The 15992-nt window shown below is 40.8% G+C and overlaps 1 protein-coding gene across 5 annotated transcripts in view; it reads left to right on the forward strand.

Moving 5' to 3' along the window:
• The window catches only part of xrn1 (5'-3' exoribonuclease 1), a 120640-nt gene that overhangs the window by 100990 nt on the left and 3658 nt on the right, over positions 1 to 15992 (forward strand). For all 5 annotated transcript variants that reach the window (XM_043702786.1, XM_043702782.1, XM_043702785.1 and 2 more), the window contains 5 exons: positions 4538 to 4701; positions 10524 to 10637; positions 10789 to 10900; positions 11667 to 11824; positions 14064 to 14380. In XM_043702786.1, coding sequence (XP_043558721.1) covers positions 4538 to 4701; positions 10524 to 10637; positions 10789 to 10900; positions 11667 to 11824; positions 14064 to 14375 — 860 coding nt within the window. In that variant the 3' untranslated portion in view covers positions 14376 to 14380. The remainder of the gene's footprint in view (positions 1 to 4537; positions 4702 to 10523; positions 10638 to 10788; positions 10901 to 11666; positions 11825 to 14063; positions 14381 to 15992) is intronic.

The raw sequence follows: 15992 nt of genomic DNA on the forward strand, positions 1-15992 counted from the left end.
CACTTCTGGAGCACTATGTCCAGTTTGGTTGCCCTGTTAGAGAAAGAATATTATTAAGCTGGAGAAGATTGGGAAAAGATTTACCATGATGCTGCTGGGATGGAGGATTTGAGGTATAAGAAGAGGCTGGATAGGCTGGGACTTTTTTTCACTAGGGTGCATTAAGTTGAGGGGTGACCCGCGAGAACTTAATAAAATCTTGAGAGATATCGTTAGGTGAATGGCAGGTAACTTTATCCCAAGGGTGGTGATTTCAAGGCTATGGGGCATATTTTTAAGTTGAGAGGAGAAAAGTTTTAAAAAGACTAGGAGCAGTTTTTTTACACTGAGTAGTTCATGTATGGAATAAACTTTCAGAGGAAGTAGTGGATATGGATACAGTTACAATGTTTAAAAGATATTTAGATACTGAATACGAAATGTTTGGAGAGGTATGAGCTAAGCACAGGCAGATGGGACTCGCTTAGTTTGGGATTATGGTCACAATGGATTGGATGGACTGAAGGTCTGTTTCTGTGCTGTAGGATCTATGACTCTATCGTTTGTAGACCATTTATGCCTATCTATTATTAACTAGTTCCAGGGTTATATTGAATTTGTTGCATATACCTACAATCATGAGGAGTGGATGACAATGTGAAAGTAATTTTATCATCAGTGACCAAGATAATATAGTGTTAAGTAATCAAGCATGAAATAATCAGGAGAGTCTGCCACCTGACCCCCACTCCCCCCCCCCCCCCCCCCTTCCCGTCTCCCCATCCCTCACCCCTCTTCTTTCCTTTGCACTCTCTTTCCTTCTCTCTCACACACCCCCGCCCTTGCCGCTTTCACGCTCTCTCATGCAACATAGAACAGTACAGGCCCTTCAACCTCTTATCCTTCTCTAAGATCAGACCAATCTATATACCCTTCATTGTACTATCTTCCATGTGCCTATCCAAGAATCGCTTAAATGTCCCTAATGTATCTGACTCTACTACCATCGCTGGCAGTGCATTCCACACACCCACCAGTCTGTCTGTAAAGAACCTGCCTTTGATATCTCTCCCTCCCCCCCTCCCCCCAAAAACGTTCCTCCAATTATCTTAAAATTATGCCCCCTCATAACAGACATTCCCACCATGGGAAAAAGGTCTCTGTTTATCCACATTACTTATGCCTCATCATCTTGTACACCTCTCTTAAGTCACCTCTCATCCTCCTTTGCCCTAACGAGAAAGGCCTCACCTCCCTCAACCTTTCTTCATAAGACATGCCCTCCAGTCCAGGCAGCACTCCTGGTAAATCTCCTCTGTACCTGTCTAAAGCTGCCACATCTTTCCTATAATGAGGCAACTAAAACTGAACACAATATTCCAAGTATGGTCAAACCAGGGCTGTATAGAGCTGCAGCATAACCTCGGGGCTGTTAAACTCAATGCCCCGTTAATGAAAGCCAACATAGCATTATGCCTTCTTAACAACCCTATCAACTTGGGGCAAGCTTGAGGGATCTATGGACATGGACCCCAAGATCCCTCTGTTCCTCCAGACTGCCAAGAATCTTGTATTCAGCATTCAAATTCAACCTTCCAAAATTAATCACTCCGCATTTCTCCAGGTTGAACTCCATCTGCCACTTATCAGCTCAGTTCTGCATCCTGTCAATGTCCCGTTGCAACCTACAACAGCCCTCCACACTATCCACAACTCCACCAACCTTCATATCATCAGGAAACTTACTAGCCAGCTCTTCCACTTCCTCATCCAAGTCATTTATAAAAATCACAAAGAGCAGTGGTCCCAGAATCGATCCCTACGGAACACCACTGATCACCAAGGTCCAGGCTGAATATTTTCCATCTACCACTATCCTCTGTCTTTCTATGGGCAGCCAATTCTGCATCCAGACAGTCAGGTTTCCCTGTATCCCAGGCCTGCTTACTTTCTGATTGAGCCTACCACGGGGAACCTTATCAAACACTTAGTTAAAATCTGTGTACACCACGTCCACTGCTATACCTTCTCGCACTCTCCCCGCCACCACCTCACGTTGCCTATATTTCTCTCCTGCTCTCGTGCTGTCTTACTCTCTCTCCTGCTGTCTCGCTATTGCACTCTCTTTCTCCCGCACTCTGGCATGCTTTCTCTCTTGTGCCGTCTCTCCGGCTCTCGCGCTCTCCCTCCCGCTAGCTCTTCTCTCCCGCTCTCGCTAGCTCTTCTCTCCTGCTCCCGCTGTCTCCTGCTCCCATTCCTGCCTTCTCCCTCTCCCCTAAATGCATGTGTGCACTTTGTGCAGTTTGGCAATGTTTATGCGGGTAACTTGATGACAGTAAATGATAACAGGCTTTGAAAATGCAGGAATTGTTATCAGATTAAATTTATTCTTATCTTACAACCATCCTCATGCATGCATTTCAAACAGGCATCACAGTGAGACATGATAATCCGTCCAGTTCACCCTGCCACCAATAACAGAAAACTGGGTGAGAGGGTGGAATGTGAGCAGGATGCAGGGATTGTAACTTCATTGTAACTTGGGCAAGTTGAGTGATTATGGATAATGAGTAGATAATGTGGATAAATGTGAGGTAGCAAAAATAGGAGTATGGATTTTTATCTGAATGCCAACAGATTGGGAGAGGGAGAAATGCAACAAAATCTTGACATCCTTGTTCACCAGTCACTGAAAGGATGTGTGCAGCAGCTTGAAAGAATGCAAATGGCATTTTGGCCTTCACAGCTAGACTGTTTAACTGCAGGAGCAGGGATCTCTTGCTGTAATTGTACAGAGCCTTGGTGAGATCACACCTGGAGTATTATCTGCAGTTTGTCTCCTTATCTGAGGGAGGATGTTCTGATGATGGAGGGCGTGCAATTAACGTTTACCAGACTGATTCCTGGGCTGAAAAATGTGTTACTGGAAAAGCGCAGCAGGTCAGGCAGCATCCAAGGAGCAGGAGAATCGACATTTAGGGCATAAGCCCTTCTTCAGGAATCTTCAAGAAGGGCTTATGCCCGAAACGTCGATTCTCCTGTTCCTTGGATGCTGCCTGACCTGCTGCGCTTTTCCAGCAACACATTTTTCAGCTCTGATCTCCAGCATCTGCACTCCTCACTTTCTCCTAGTTGGTTCCTGGGATGCCTGGACTGCTGTAGGAAGAGGGACTGGATCAGTTAGGACTATATTCACTAGAGTTTAGAAGAATGAGGGGTAGGGGGAGGTGTCTCACAGAAACCTACAAAATTCCAGCAAGGCAAGACCAGGTAAATGCAGGATGAATGTTCCCAATAACTAGGGAGCCCAGAACCAGGGGTTGCAGTCTTAAAGATACGGGGTTAGCAATTTAGGAGTGAGAGGAAGAGAAATTTCTTCACCCAGAGAGTGGTGAGCCAGTGGAATTCTCGACCACCGAAAGCAATTGGTACCAAAACATTGAATATTTTCAGAAAGGATTTACATATAATTTTTGGGGCTAAAGTGATTAAAGGGTATGAGAAGAAAGCACGAAGAGGTTACTGACTTGGATAGTCAGCCATGATCATATTGAATGGTGGAGCAGGCCCAAAGGACTGAATTGCCATTTCTCCTATTATCTGTTTCATTATATTTCTATTGGTGCCATGAGGCAAATTCTTGCCACAGATCATGTGCCTTATTCAATCTTTTGATTATCTAAAGAACTATTTTGCAAAGTTTCTGTTACCCAGAAAGGTTAATTGAGTAAATCTCATGTCTTCCAGTTTAACTGTTGTCACAAATATGCAATAGTTAAGATTCTTGTGGCACAGTGGTAGTGTCCTAGCCCCTGGACCAAGAAACCGGAGTTCAAATCCCATCTGTTCCAGAGGTGTGTAATAACATCTCTGTCCAGGTTGTTTTGAGAAAATAGGTTAACTTAAACAAGAGTAACTACTCATACTGGAAATCAATTATCAATGATTTGACATCAATTTATGTTCAGTTTATTATGAGTGTTTTTGTCAAGTTGAGTTTGTTGAATTACTGAAATCAATAACAAAGACAGAAGTTGTTCATCACTAACACTTTTGATGTTCTTCAAATCAAAGCTCGTCCTTTTATCCCACTGGCATATCATTAAAAAGTAAGTTATTTTTAAAAAGGAATGGTGGCTCAGTGGTTAGCACTGCTGCCTCACAGCACCAGGGTCCCAGGTTCAATTCCAGCCTTGGGTGACTGTCTGTGTGGAGTTTGCACATTCTTCCCATGTCTGTGTGGGTTTTCCCCAGGTGCACCAGTTTCTTCCCACAGTCCAAAGATGAATTGGCGATAGTGTTAGGTGCATTAGTCAGAGGTAAATAGGTTTGGGTGGGTTACTGTTCGGAGGGTCGGTGTGGACTGGTTGGGCCGAAGGGCCTGCTTCCACACTGTAGGGAATCTAATCTAAAAAAACTTTAATTGTAAGTAACTATAGTATTAGATTCGATGTGTGTACAGTGTTGGATTTTATATTCAATTCCTATTGTTGGCAAAATTCTTATCTCTGTCTCTGTGGAAAATAGCTTAAACTGTATCTTGTCTTTTATTCCCTAGCTGCACAAATGAACAAACCTCACGGTTTGCAGAGTGGAGAACTGTCAGGGCATTATCAAGGACGACAGCAACCTCCTTTATCCACTTCAGTGTCCGAGTTGATCACCATTTGTGCTAGAATTGGTCTACCACATCCAGATTTCAGCTTCATCAAGAGCCCACAGGTTGGAACAAATGTGAATTTACGATTTACCAATCGGCTACAGTCTTGTGAATCGGAAAGCAACTTGCAAAAAAAGACAGACCCCGATTTCCAAATGTCTCACTTAGGAGCAATAGTGGTGACAAATGCAATCCCACATAGGTGTATTAATATTGATTTTAAACATCTGACATGAGCATTTCTTCATACTTCCAAATGGCTATTTTATATTATCCTGCACTGTGTTCCAACTTGCATACAATTCGAGTTGTAAATGGACGCGAGAATGGAATCTGTTCACAATGCAGGGACTACCTGTGTTCTTTTACTGATCAAAGGTGAAGCTCATGATCAGTTCACTATTTCAAGTTTTACCCTTTGAATTGAATTGGCAGGTGCTAAAGAATTTCTTGTTGCATTTCTTACCAGTACTAAAACATTGTTATGGTAATTAAGATCGAATTGGCAGGCAAACATTTGTCCAAATCACTGCTATTCAAGGACACATTATTTTAATGATCTTTATAAATCTATTCACAATCATGATTTATTCCACAGTAAAATCAATTGCTCATAGAATTCCAGTTTGAACTGTGTAAACAAATGTTGAATTTATCTGTGTTATCTCATTTTAGCGAGTTCCATTGTTGTTAATGTTGATACTGATGCTGCCTCTGTTGATCGGAGCTCCTGGATTGTCATCAGCTAGTCCATTGCAAGGCAGTTAGGATTTCAGCCAATTTTACTTATGGTAAATAGGCTAGTAAATCAGTCTGGTAAAACAGACATTTTGGAAACTTTACAACTTTCAACTTTTTAAGAAATGTGTTTATTGAAGTTTTTAACAGTCCGGTGGACATAAGGCATAAGAAATTGGTGCAGCTGTCAGCTGTTTGGTGCCTCAGTCCTGCTTTGCCATTCAAAATGATCATGGCTGATCTGCCCCAGACCTCAACTATTCTTTCACACCAGCTCAGGATAGCGATGAACTCAGCTGTTGTTTCAAAAATCTATTACCCTTCTCTTTAAATACTTTTCGGTAATTTAGTCTCCACCATTCTCTTGTGATAGAGAATTTCAGACATTCTTGACTTTATGGGTGAAGTAGTTTATTTGCATTTCAGTTTTAAATGTCCTTTATTCTGTAACTGTGTCCTGTAGTTTTGAGATTACCCCCCTCCCGTGAAACTGTCTTCTCAATATCTACCCTGTCATCCCCCCCTCAGAAAGGATATTTAGCTTCAAATCTTACGTGTATTTCCGGATTTCTGCTGTCCATAAGATTGGCCAAGGTTCAAATCTATGCTGCAAATAATTTATTATCCTTAATTATGCAAAATGTATTTTCTCATGAGAATTTGTCAGTAAAAGAACGTTTTGTTATTTTGGATTTTTTTAACATCAGAAATTAGCTTGCATTTATACAGCACCTTTTAGAACTTCAGGATAATCTGAGGTGCTTTACAGGCAATAGAATGTGTTTCAAACATTGTAATGTTAGAAAATATCAGCAATTTACACACAATTCAGTCCCACAAATCGTGACGAGCTAAGTGACTGAAAATCTCTCTGTCGGATATTTGTCGAAGGATAAATTATAGCCAGGACACCAGGGGAATTAATTCCCCTTGTTCTTCTTTGAGTGTCTGGATTCATTCATGTCCACTTGAGAGTATTTCACTTCTCATCTGAAAAACAGCACCTCCAAAAATGTAGCACCTCCACAACACTGCACTGAAATGTCAGCCTTGATGATATGCCAAAGTCTTTGGAATTGTACCAGAATTCTGTTTTTGACCTAAATGAGTGTGTTACCACTGGCCCATTTTGAAATCTAGTAATGTATGTAAGTGCGCCATCTGAATTAAAGCCAAAGTTGCTGACTAGGTGGCGCTACTAGGCAATTTGATGAATTTAATTATTTTCATTGATTGTTATCAACTTAGGCTTAGATTGTGTTTATAAAAAGATTTTAAGCAATGAAGGATATTTGCAGATATTTAAATTACTCTGCATTCAAGTACTTTAGAATGTTGATCAAGTGTAGCCTGTGTCCAGTGATGAGATTATGTAGTCCATGGTCCACGTATTCTAAGTAGAGTGTCATTTTAGTTTTAAAATTAAATTTGAACTGTGGAAAATGGGATTCAGGAGCAGTTGAAGCAGATGGTAATGTGTTACACTTAAAAGGTTGGGGTCATGTTGCTTTAAGAGGTGAACAATCAGAAAGGTAGGATCAGAAACAGTAAGTGGGTTTGCTCAGCTAAAGACATACTGTCTACATTGGATTGTTATTCGTGCAAGCAGTGTGTGTGTTTGGGTAGTGATTGTAATGAGGTCAGCCAGGTAGACCTCATAGAATATGAGTTCCCTGATTGGGGCTGTAATTCCATTCCAATCAGGGAGCCCTGGCTGACAAGTATAAAGAGACTTGTCAGAAATTCTGTTTACAGTGAGAGCTGACCCTGAGACAGCTGGGTCAGTGTCAAGGACATCTACATGTAAATAAAGGGTGACTCAGTGATGGGATACCAACTCTGTGGAGTTATTTTACTTTGCTTTGAGAGTTAAAATTAAAAAACTCAGTGAACTCTTAAAGGCAAAAAGACTCAATTATTTTATCAAATCAAAGAAATTGTAAGTAAATGAGAGCAGGCTGTGTTGTCGTTGTGCTGGGCAGAGGTGAGGTGGGTTTCTCTGGTTTTAGTGATCTGGGTTTGTATTTGTTGGAACAGATTATTAACAATTTAAACTGGAAATCTGGTGCAAAGAAATGGGCTTCAAGCACAATGAATGTTGCTGTTAGCAGACCCCAGTGCAGAATTAAAATCGTTTGGTGTCAACAAGATTTGGTAATCCTTTTAGATTAGATTGCCTCCAATGTAGAAACAGGCCCTTCGGCCCAACAGGTCCACAGCGATCCTTCGAAGACTATCCTACCCAGACCCATTTCCCTCTGACTAATGCACCTAACACAATGGGCAATTTAGCATGGCCAATTCACCTGACCTGCACAACTTTGGACTGTGGGAGGAAACTGGTGCACCCAGAGGAAACCCATGCAGACATGGGGAAAATATGCAAACTCCACACAGACAGTTACCCGAGGCTGGAATCAAACCTGGGATCCTAGTGCTGTGAGGCAGCAGTGCTAACTACTGAGCCACCGTGCCAACCTTATCCATATTGTCATTCACATCTAGGTGGGAATTGTTTTGATTGGTCAATTCAACCATGGGAATTTGGAAAATTCATCCTCTACCTCATTGCCATACTCCTCTCTCATGTAATCCTCTAGTTTCCCACTGATCTTTGCCACTTTGTGTGCATTAACTTTCAATATGATACCCTCCTTTAATTCCTTAGTTATCCATGGCTGATTATCCTTTTCCTACAGTCCTTCCCTTTGGCTGGGATATACTTCTGTTGAGCACTGAAAAATCACTTTGAAAATCCTCCTCTGTTCCTCAGTTATCCCATCATGTAGTCTTTGCTCTCAGTCTACCTTAGCCAACTCCTCTCTCATCCCATTGTAGTCTCCTTTGTTTAAGAACAAGAGACTGGTAATGGATTTTACCTTCTCACCCTCCATCTCTATTTGAAATTCAGCCATAATGAAATCGCTCCTCCCTGACTATAAGATCATTAATTATTCTTGTCTCATTACACAGGACCAGATCTAGGGCTGCTTGTTCCTTTATAGGCTCTATTGCGTACTGTTCAAGGAAACTATCGTCGATATATTCTATGAATTTCTCCTCAAGGATGCCTTGACTAACATGGTTTGACCAGTCAATATGTCGATTAAAATCCCCCATAAAAAGTGCTGTTCCATTTTAGCATGCTTTAGTTATTTCTTTGTTTTTTGCCTACCACACTGTGTTATTATTTGCTGACCTATAGACTGTCTTTCAGTGAGTATTTCCCTTTACCATTTGCAATTTCTACCCTCATTGGTTCAACCTTTTTCTCCATAGAATCTATATCATCTGTCAATACTGCCCTGAGGTCAGGCTTAAATATCAGAGCTAAGCCACCTCCCTTTCCTTCCTGTCTCTCCTTCCAAATAGTCTGATACCCCTGGATATTTAACTCCCAGTAGTTAAATGCAACTATATTTCTGTAATGGCCACTAAATCATACTCATTCATGATGATTTGTGTCATAAATTTGTTTACCTTGTTTCGAAAGCTGCAAACATTCAGATAAAGTGCCCTTATGTCAGGTTTAATACCTTCCTTTTTGATTCTTAACACCTCCACCAGAAGAACCTTTATTTAAAAACATGCTCACTTTTTCTGTCACTACCTAGTTTCCACTCATCTTAGTGCTACATTGCTCAGTTGTTCTTACTTTTTATTTACAATCTCGATTCTCTTTTTCCTTAAGCCCTCACCCACTCTCGCTAACTCAGAGCCTCCCCTTGGATTTCCATCCACCTGCCAACCTAGTTTAAAGTCCACCCAACAGCTAGCAAAGCCAGCTGCAAGAATATTGGCCCTGTCCCTCTTGAACAGATCCCACCTTCCCCAGAAATGGTCCCAATTATTCGTTACAATGAGAAAGAACGTGATTTTGGAGATGCCGGTGTTGGACTGGGGTGTACAAAGTTAAAAATCAAACAACACCAGGTTATAGTCCAACAGGTTTATTTGGAAGCACTAGCATTTGGAGCGTTGCTCCTTCATCAGGTGGTTGAAGATGGAGCTTCCAGATAAACCTGTTGGACGATAACCTGGTGTTGTGTGATATTAACAATGAAAAGGATCGTTCTTTTATGACAAATGGCAATGGTTATGTAGTTCCCATAAAGTCAGTTTTTGAAATTCCAGATACTTACTGAATTCAAATGTAACCTTCTGCCATGATGGGATTTGAATCCCAGTACATAAGTTTGGCGTTCTGGATTGTGAGTCCACCTCCCCTTAAGGTGTTTCCAATAGCAGAATGGAAGTGGGTGCTGATCTGTACTGCACAGCTGTTACTTAAGAATAGTGATGAAGACTTGCTTGTTGGATCAATGTATTTGAAGTATTAATTTTAACTGTTATATGCTTTAAGCTATATTTCAGCCTGGGGAGGATGTATCAAAGGAGTAAATATTATTTTAAATAATTGCTAAATACAGCAATTAATGATTATGGATGTTGAGCAAAATAATTCACAATAAGAGATTTGAAAAATTTGTTCAAATACCACTAATAATAAACTACTCGCTCCTCAATAATGCTGTATGATCCTGATATCTCTAGTGGCTAACTGATACGGTGCATCGTGGTAGAGTTGCTGAATATTTGGAGAGACCATACTTTTTAATGGTTGTGGAAGGTAATAATCCTTTCTTTGGAACATATGGTTTGCTACAATAATAGACAAAATAATTTATTTTATGCGGTAAATTGGAAGAGAAAACTTATTGTTCATAAAAAAAATGCAGATTCTTCCACTGAAGTAGCACCGATATTGAAATAATTTCAGCTAGTGGGAATTAGATATTCTTAAGAGTCAGCAGGTCTGGCAGCGTCTGTAGAGAACAATAGAATTAACATTTTAAATTCAGTGACAGTTCACCAGGACGTTGCTGGACAGTTTTTCTCTCTCCAGATGCTGCCAGACCTGCTGAGTTTCTCCAGCACTTTGTGTTTATATTTCAGATCTCTTGCATCTACAATTCTTTGTTTTATTTACTCTTAAGAGCACATTTTATGTTTTTATCTGGTTATTCTAGTTATCTTTTTTCATCTTATGTTTACAAAATGCCTCTTTATAATTGCAACCATTTATCCACTATTACATACACAATTCAACCACTGGTTGCTAATAAAATGCTCTTGTTTTCTCTAGGGCCTGACTGTTTGTCAAGTAAAGTTAGCAAATGGTTTGCTTGTGCACGGACCTCAATGCCATTTAGACAGTGAAGCACAGGAAAAGGCTGCAGCGTTTGCATTACAGCGATTGGTACAAACAACATCCTTTGCTATTTTCAACATGCTAATATGGCAGTTAAGATTTCAGCTTACTTAATCTAGTGTTTTACAAAGAAACATACCTGTTGCTATCTCATTTCAGTTGCGGTATTTATTTGCTATTTTAACTTCTGCTCATACAGCATGCCACGGGACAAAATGTTCCCCTCCCTCCAAATATGTTTTCCGGTTATCAACCAGTTACAGGAGCTGTACCACCACCTGTCATTCCACCATCCTTTGGTCAGACCCCTGGTAAGAAATATCTGATAATTAAAATCTTAGCATACATTAATAATTGTAGCCTTTCCATTTCAGTTTTGAGTAACCTGTGGTACAGAAGTAGTGAGGTATTGATGTCTTTGTTTTAGGAAAATGTTAAGTAGGCCCTAGAAATTTATGAAATAATGCAAAAAAAACTTTTGTTAATATCCACTTATGTCTACATGTACTCCTTAGCATTGCTATTTTCTTGAGTTTTGGGGTACTTTAGCACAGGCAACATCATTCAGTTTCTGTTGTTTTTCCATGTTTGCCATGACTACTATATTGAAATTTTAGATGTTGTGTTTAGTAAATTATTGAATTAGAAATGTAATTTAACAACAAATTTTGTATTACTTTTTATAAATATCTTGTTCCAAGTAAAGCTGTTATCCAAAATGGTTAAGGGTAGTTTAATACCATAATAGTCACTGGGTGCAGGTTGGTCTTGTCTCCCATGTAACTTTGCTGAGGTTGTGCTATCGCTCTGGAAAAATGTCAATTTATGTTTTAATAACATCCAGGGAATGAGGTTAAAATTTGAAAGCAACAGACCAAACATAGCAAGCAGAGAAAGGTATGGAAATGAAACTCAGCATGTCAAATCACTCAAGAGTGAGAAATTGCATGAAATGGAAATTGGAACTATTAAAAATTAAAATTATAAATGAATATAAGAAGATGGGAACAGTCCATTTTTAAAACATTCCCAAATGTGAAATAATCTTATAATATTTGAATGTCTTTCAATCCTCAGGCGGTATGATGTCCACAGCTCCTAATGGATATGGTCCTATGCCTTGGACAACTTTGATTCCTCCCCCACTGTACAATAGCTTTCAGATCCCATATTCAGGAAACATCTGTCCTGGAGGAGTGCTTATTGGTACTCACAATCAATTTGTGCCTTTGCAGGTAGGTTTCCATGGCTTTTTGTGTTAAAAATGTGTTCCCTGCCATTGAGAATAACTGAAGCAAGAGGTGTTTTGAAATATGAAACAGATCACAGACGAAGACTTGCTTGATATCCAAACAATGTCTTGATAAGTCATCTTGTTGTATTTGTGTACTCAAGTGCAGATAAAATCCCAATTTACATAACATGACGCCTCATTTTGGGAGGAACATTAATCGCATAGTCCTGCAGATCATAGGTTTATTCTTTCATTAGAGAGAGAGAGAGAGATGACTGGGTGGTGGTCTAACCTGAGGTCAGCACACCTCAGGCCAGAGGAGATGTTGAACAGGAAAATCCTTCATTGTAACCTCAGCCAGTGCAGGAATTGATCCCATGATGTTGGCATCACTCTGCATCACAAACCAGCCATCCAACCATCTGAACTAATTATTGGCGTTGAATTGTTGTGTTTAAATCCTCAGCTGGTGGGAATGGAGCAATCTGTTGATTGGCTACTTTTTTAAACTGATGCCCATTTGGTTTCTGTTGCGTTAGGGTGTGGGGAATAAACATTCCATCAAGTCTCAGAACTCTCATTGCATGGTGCTTTAAATGTTTTTTAAAATCCAAGAACATTTATTAATGTAATCCCTCTTATTAATACTTCAACTTGCAGAAATTTGCAGTGTTCATTGGACAAGGCAACCAATCTATGAACAAAAAGCAGATAAACATCTACAGTTCTTTTCATGGTATTTTAGGGAACAACATTAACCAGAATACCGGAACAACACTCTTCTTGAAATAATGCTTTAAGGTTCTTTAGTGTTCACTTGAGCAAGTAGACAGGATACTATTTTAATATTTCAGACACACAGCACATTTTTTTTTAATCCTGCACTGAATTTTCAGCTTAGATTTCATGTTTAAGGCCTAGGAAATGTAATTCCATGGGTAGGGTAAATAGGCCAAGTCTTTTCACTGGGGTCGGGGAGTCCAGAACTAGAGGGCATAGGTTTAGGGTGAGAGGGGAAAGACGTAAAAGAGACCTAAAGGGCAACTTTTTCACACACAAGGTGGTACGGATATGGAATGAGTTGCCGGAGGAAGTGGTGGAGGCTGGTACAATTGCAACGTTTAAAAGGCATTTGGATTGGTATATGAATAGGAAGGGTTTGGAGGGATATGGGCCAGGTGCTGGGAGGTGGGACTAGATTGGGTTGGGATATCTGGTCAGCATGGACGGATTGGACAGAAGGGTCTGTTTCCATACTGTACAGATCTATGACTCTATATATAAAAATTCTTGAGGTATGAAGTGCTTCTTTTCTGGGAACGAAGAGAAGACATTTGTTGGTTCAGTAATGTCATTCTTATTTCAGACTCTGAGGTTTGCGTTTAAGCTCTCCTCCATCCTGAAGGTAAAAGATAATTAGAAGTGGGAGTAACCCATATGACCTCTTGAACCTGCTCCTGTATTCCTGGCTAATGCTTGGTCTGAACTCCATTTTCCCTCCTGTCCACCCCTCCATGCCCCTTGATTCCCCAAAAAGACCAAAAATTTGTCCTTCAAAGTTGACATTTCAGTGCAGTACTGAGTAAATGCCGCAATGTAATTGGTGACAGTCGTTGGGTTAAGGACTTCTACGTATGGTTGTAAAAGACTTGTGGCAAAGAAGAGCATATTAGATCTTCCAGTGACTTGAATAATAATTATCTCTCAGATAACACAACTAAAACAGGTTTGTGGATAATTACCTAATTTTTTTAAATGGCAGATTTCCTTGCAAATTAGAAACAAATGATGTGAGTCAAAAGTAGTTCATAACTGAGTAGTTTAATTATCCTAATAAAACGAAAGAAGTAAAATAAACATTCTCATACTCTGTCTGGCAACCCATATTTCAAAATCAACTAGGAGAAAGTGAGGACTGCAGATGCTGGAGATCAGAGCTGAAAAATGTGTTGCTGTTGATTCTCCTGCTCCTTGGATGCTGCCTGACCTGCTGCACTTTTCCAGCAACACATTTTTCAACCCATATTTTACAACGGCTAAGTCACCCATGTCTTGTTGTAGATCTCATGTCAAAAATGCAGAATGATGTCATCTAGTACAATTCTTTCATTTGGTGACCTGAGTTTGATTTGTGGAGGTTGCTGCCTTGTAAAAGTAAAGACCCTATAGTCCAAATTTTTTTTTATTTCACTGAAACATTTGTTGTCGTTATCACCATTTGTGTTTTTCTTCTTTCAAAGGTGACCAAGAGGAGGACCAGCTTTAATAAAACACATGATGACAAGGACTATAATCATTCAATTCAGCAAAAATTCAGTCAACCACCACCCATGATGGACTTTTCAAATACATCATCACATGGGTATCCTTCTGCTAGCACCTCAAGAAATTTTTTTCAGCCTGGTCGAACAACCCTTGAATCCCAGAATAAAGCAATTGTACAGACCCCTGTTCAACCCCAAGGGCAGCAAAGGCCAATGGCAGGTTCATCGGGTAAACGCAAGCACAGGAAACTGGCAGTCAATTTTGGAGCATCCCGACTACCGCAGTAGCTAAGGTGAATCTAATTACACTGTTTTTGAAATTTAGTTTCATTCACAGTAATTTTTTGAAAATTAGTCTTGATGTTCATTTGTTGATTTCGTTTTCATGCAATCATGAGCTTTCCTAATTTCCAGATGATCCTCATTAACGTTGTTAAAGGGTGGAAACTGTCTCCACTGAAAGGTGGCACTTATGGAGTATTCTACCGTCCACAATTGTTCTTCCATTTCATGTATTTGAAACAAGCATTTTTTGTGAAATATTCTATCTTTTATCCTCAGTCAGTTTGAGTGCTGTACTAATACATTTTCACATTTAAATAAAATTTTCTCCGGCAGTGACCTGCTGTTGGAATAGGCCATAAACTGCCTGCAGTTTCTGTTGATCTGAATTATATATTGTTTTCTGTTTCCAATATGCTTTTCTGTTTTGCTTGCCATACTTTGCTCTACGTGTCATGATGCAATGATAACAATCTCTGTCTCAGTGTCGGCAAAATAAAAGAACTTGTCATTGACTTCAGGGACAAAGGTGGAGAACGTGCCCCCACCTACATCAACGGAGCAGAGGTTGAGAGAGTTGAGAACATCAATTCCTAGGTCAGTTCGATAACCAATAACCTGTCCTGGACTTGCTACACAGATGTGACAGTCAGGAAGGCTCAACAAGGCCTCTTCTTCCTCAGGTGGCTTAGGAAATTGGGCATGTGCAAAAGGAACTTTCGCCACCTTTTACAGGCGCACCATAGAAAGTATACTGTCTGGGTGCATAATGATCTGGTTGGCAACTGCTCTGCCCAGGACCGTAAGAAACTACAGAAGGTTGTGTGCACAGCTCAGACCATCACAGAAGCCAACCTCCATTCCACAGAGGAAAAAGTGAGGACTGCAGATACTGGAGACCAGAGCTGAAAATGTGTTGCTGGAAAAGCGCAGCAGTTCAGGCAGCATCCAAGGAGCAGGAGAATCGACGTTTCGGGCATGAGCCCTTCTTCAGGAATGAGGAGGGTGTGCCAAGCTGGCTAAGATAAAAGGTAGGCAGGAGGTACTTGGGGGAGGGGCGTTGGAAATACGATAGGTGGAAGGAGGTTAAGGTGAGGGTGATAGGCCGGAGTGGGGATGGGGGCGGAGAGGTCAGGAAGATGAGGGAGTCACAGAGGGAGTGGTCTTTTCGGAACGCTGTTAGGGGAGGGGAGGGAAATATATCCCTGGTGGTGGGGTCCATTTGGATGTTGCAGAAATGACAACGGATGATATGTACATGGAGGTTGGTGGGGTGGTAGATGAGGACCAGTGGTGTTCTGTCCTGGTGGCGATTGGAGAGGCGGAGCTCAAGGGCAGAGGAGCGGGAAGTGAAGGAGATGCGGTGGAGAGCATCGTCGATCACGTCTGGGGGGGAATTGCGGCCTTTGAAGAAGGAGGCCATCTGGGTTGTTCAGTATTGGAACTGGTCCTCCTGGGAGCAGAACAACCACCAGGGATATATTTCCCTCGTGACTCCCTCGTCAGGTCCACACCCCCCATCAACCCAACCTCTACTCCCGGCACCTTTCCCTGCAACTGCAAGAAATGCAAAACATGTGCCCACACCTCCCCCCTTACTTCCCTCCAAGGCCCCAAGGGATC

The sequence above is a fragment of the Chiloscyllium plagiosum genome, chromosome 13 (genome assembly GCF_004010195.1).
Source record: "Chiloscyllium plagiosum isolate BGI_BamShark_2017 chromosome 13, ASM401019v2, whole genome shotgun sequence".
In the NCBI taxonomy this organism is placed as follows: Eukaryota; Metazoa; Chordata; class Chondrichthyes; order Orectolobiformes; family Hemiscylliidae; genus Chiloscyllium; species Chiloscyllium plagiosum.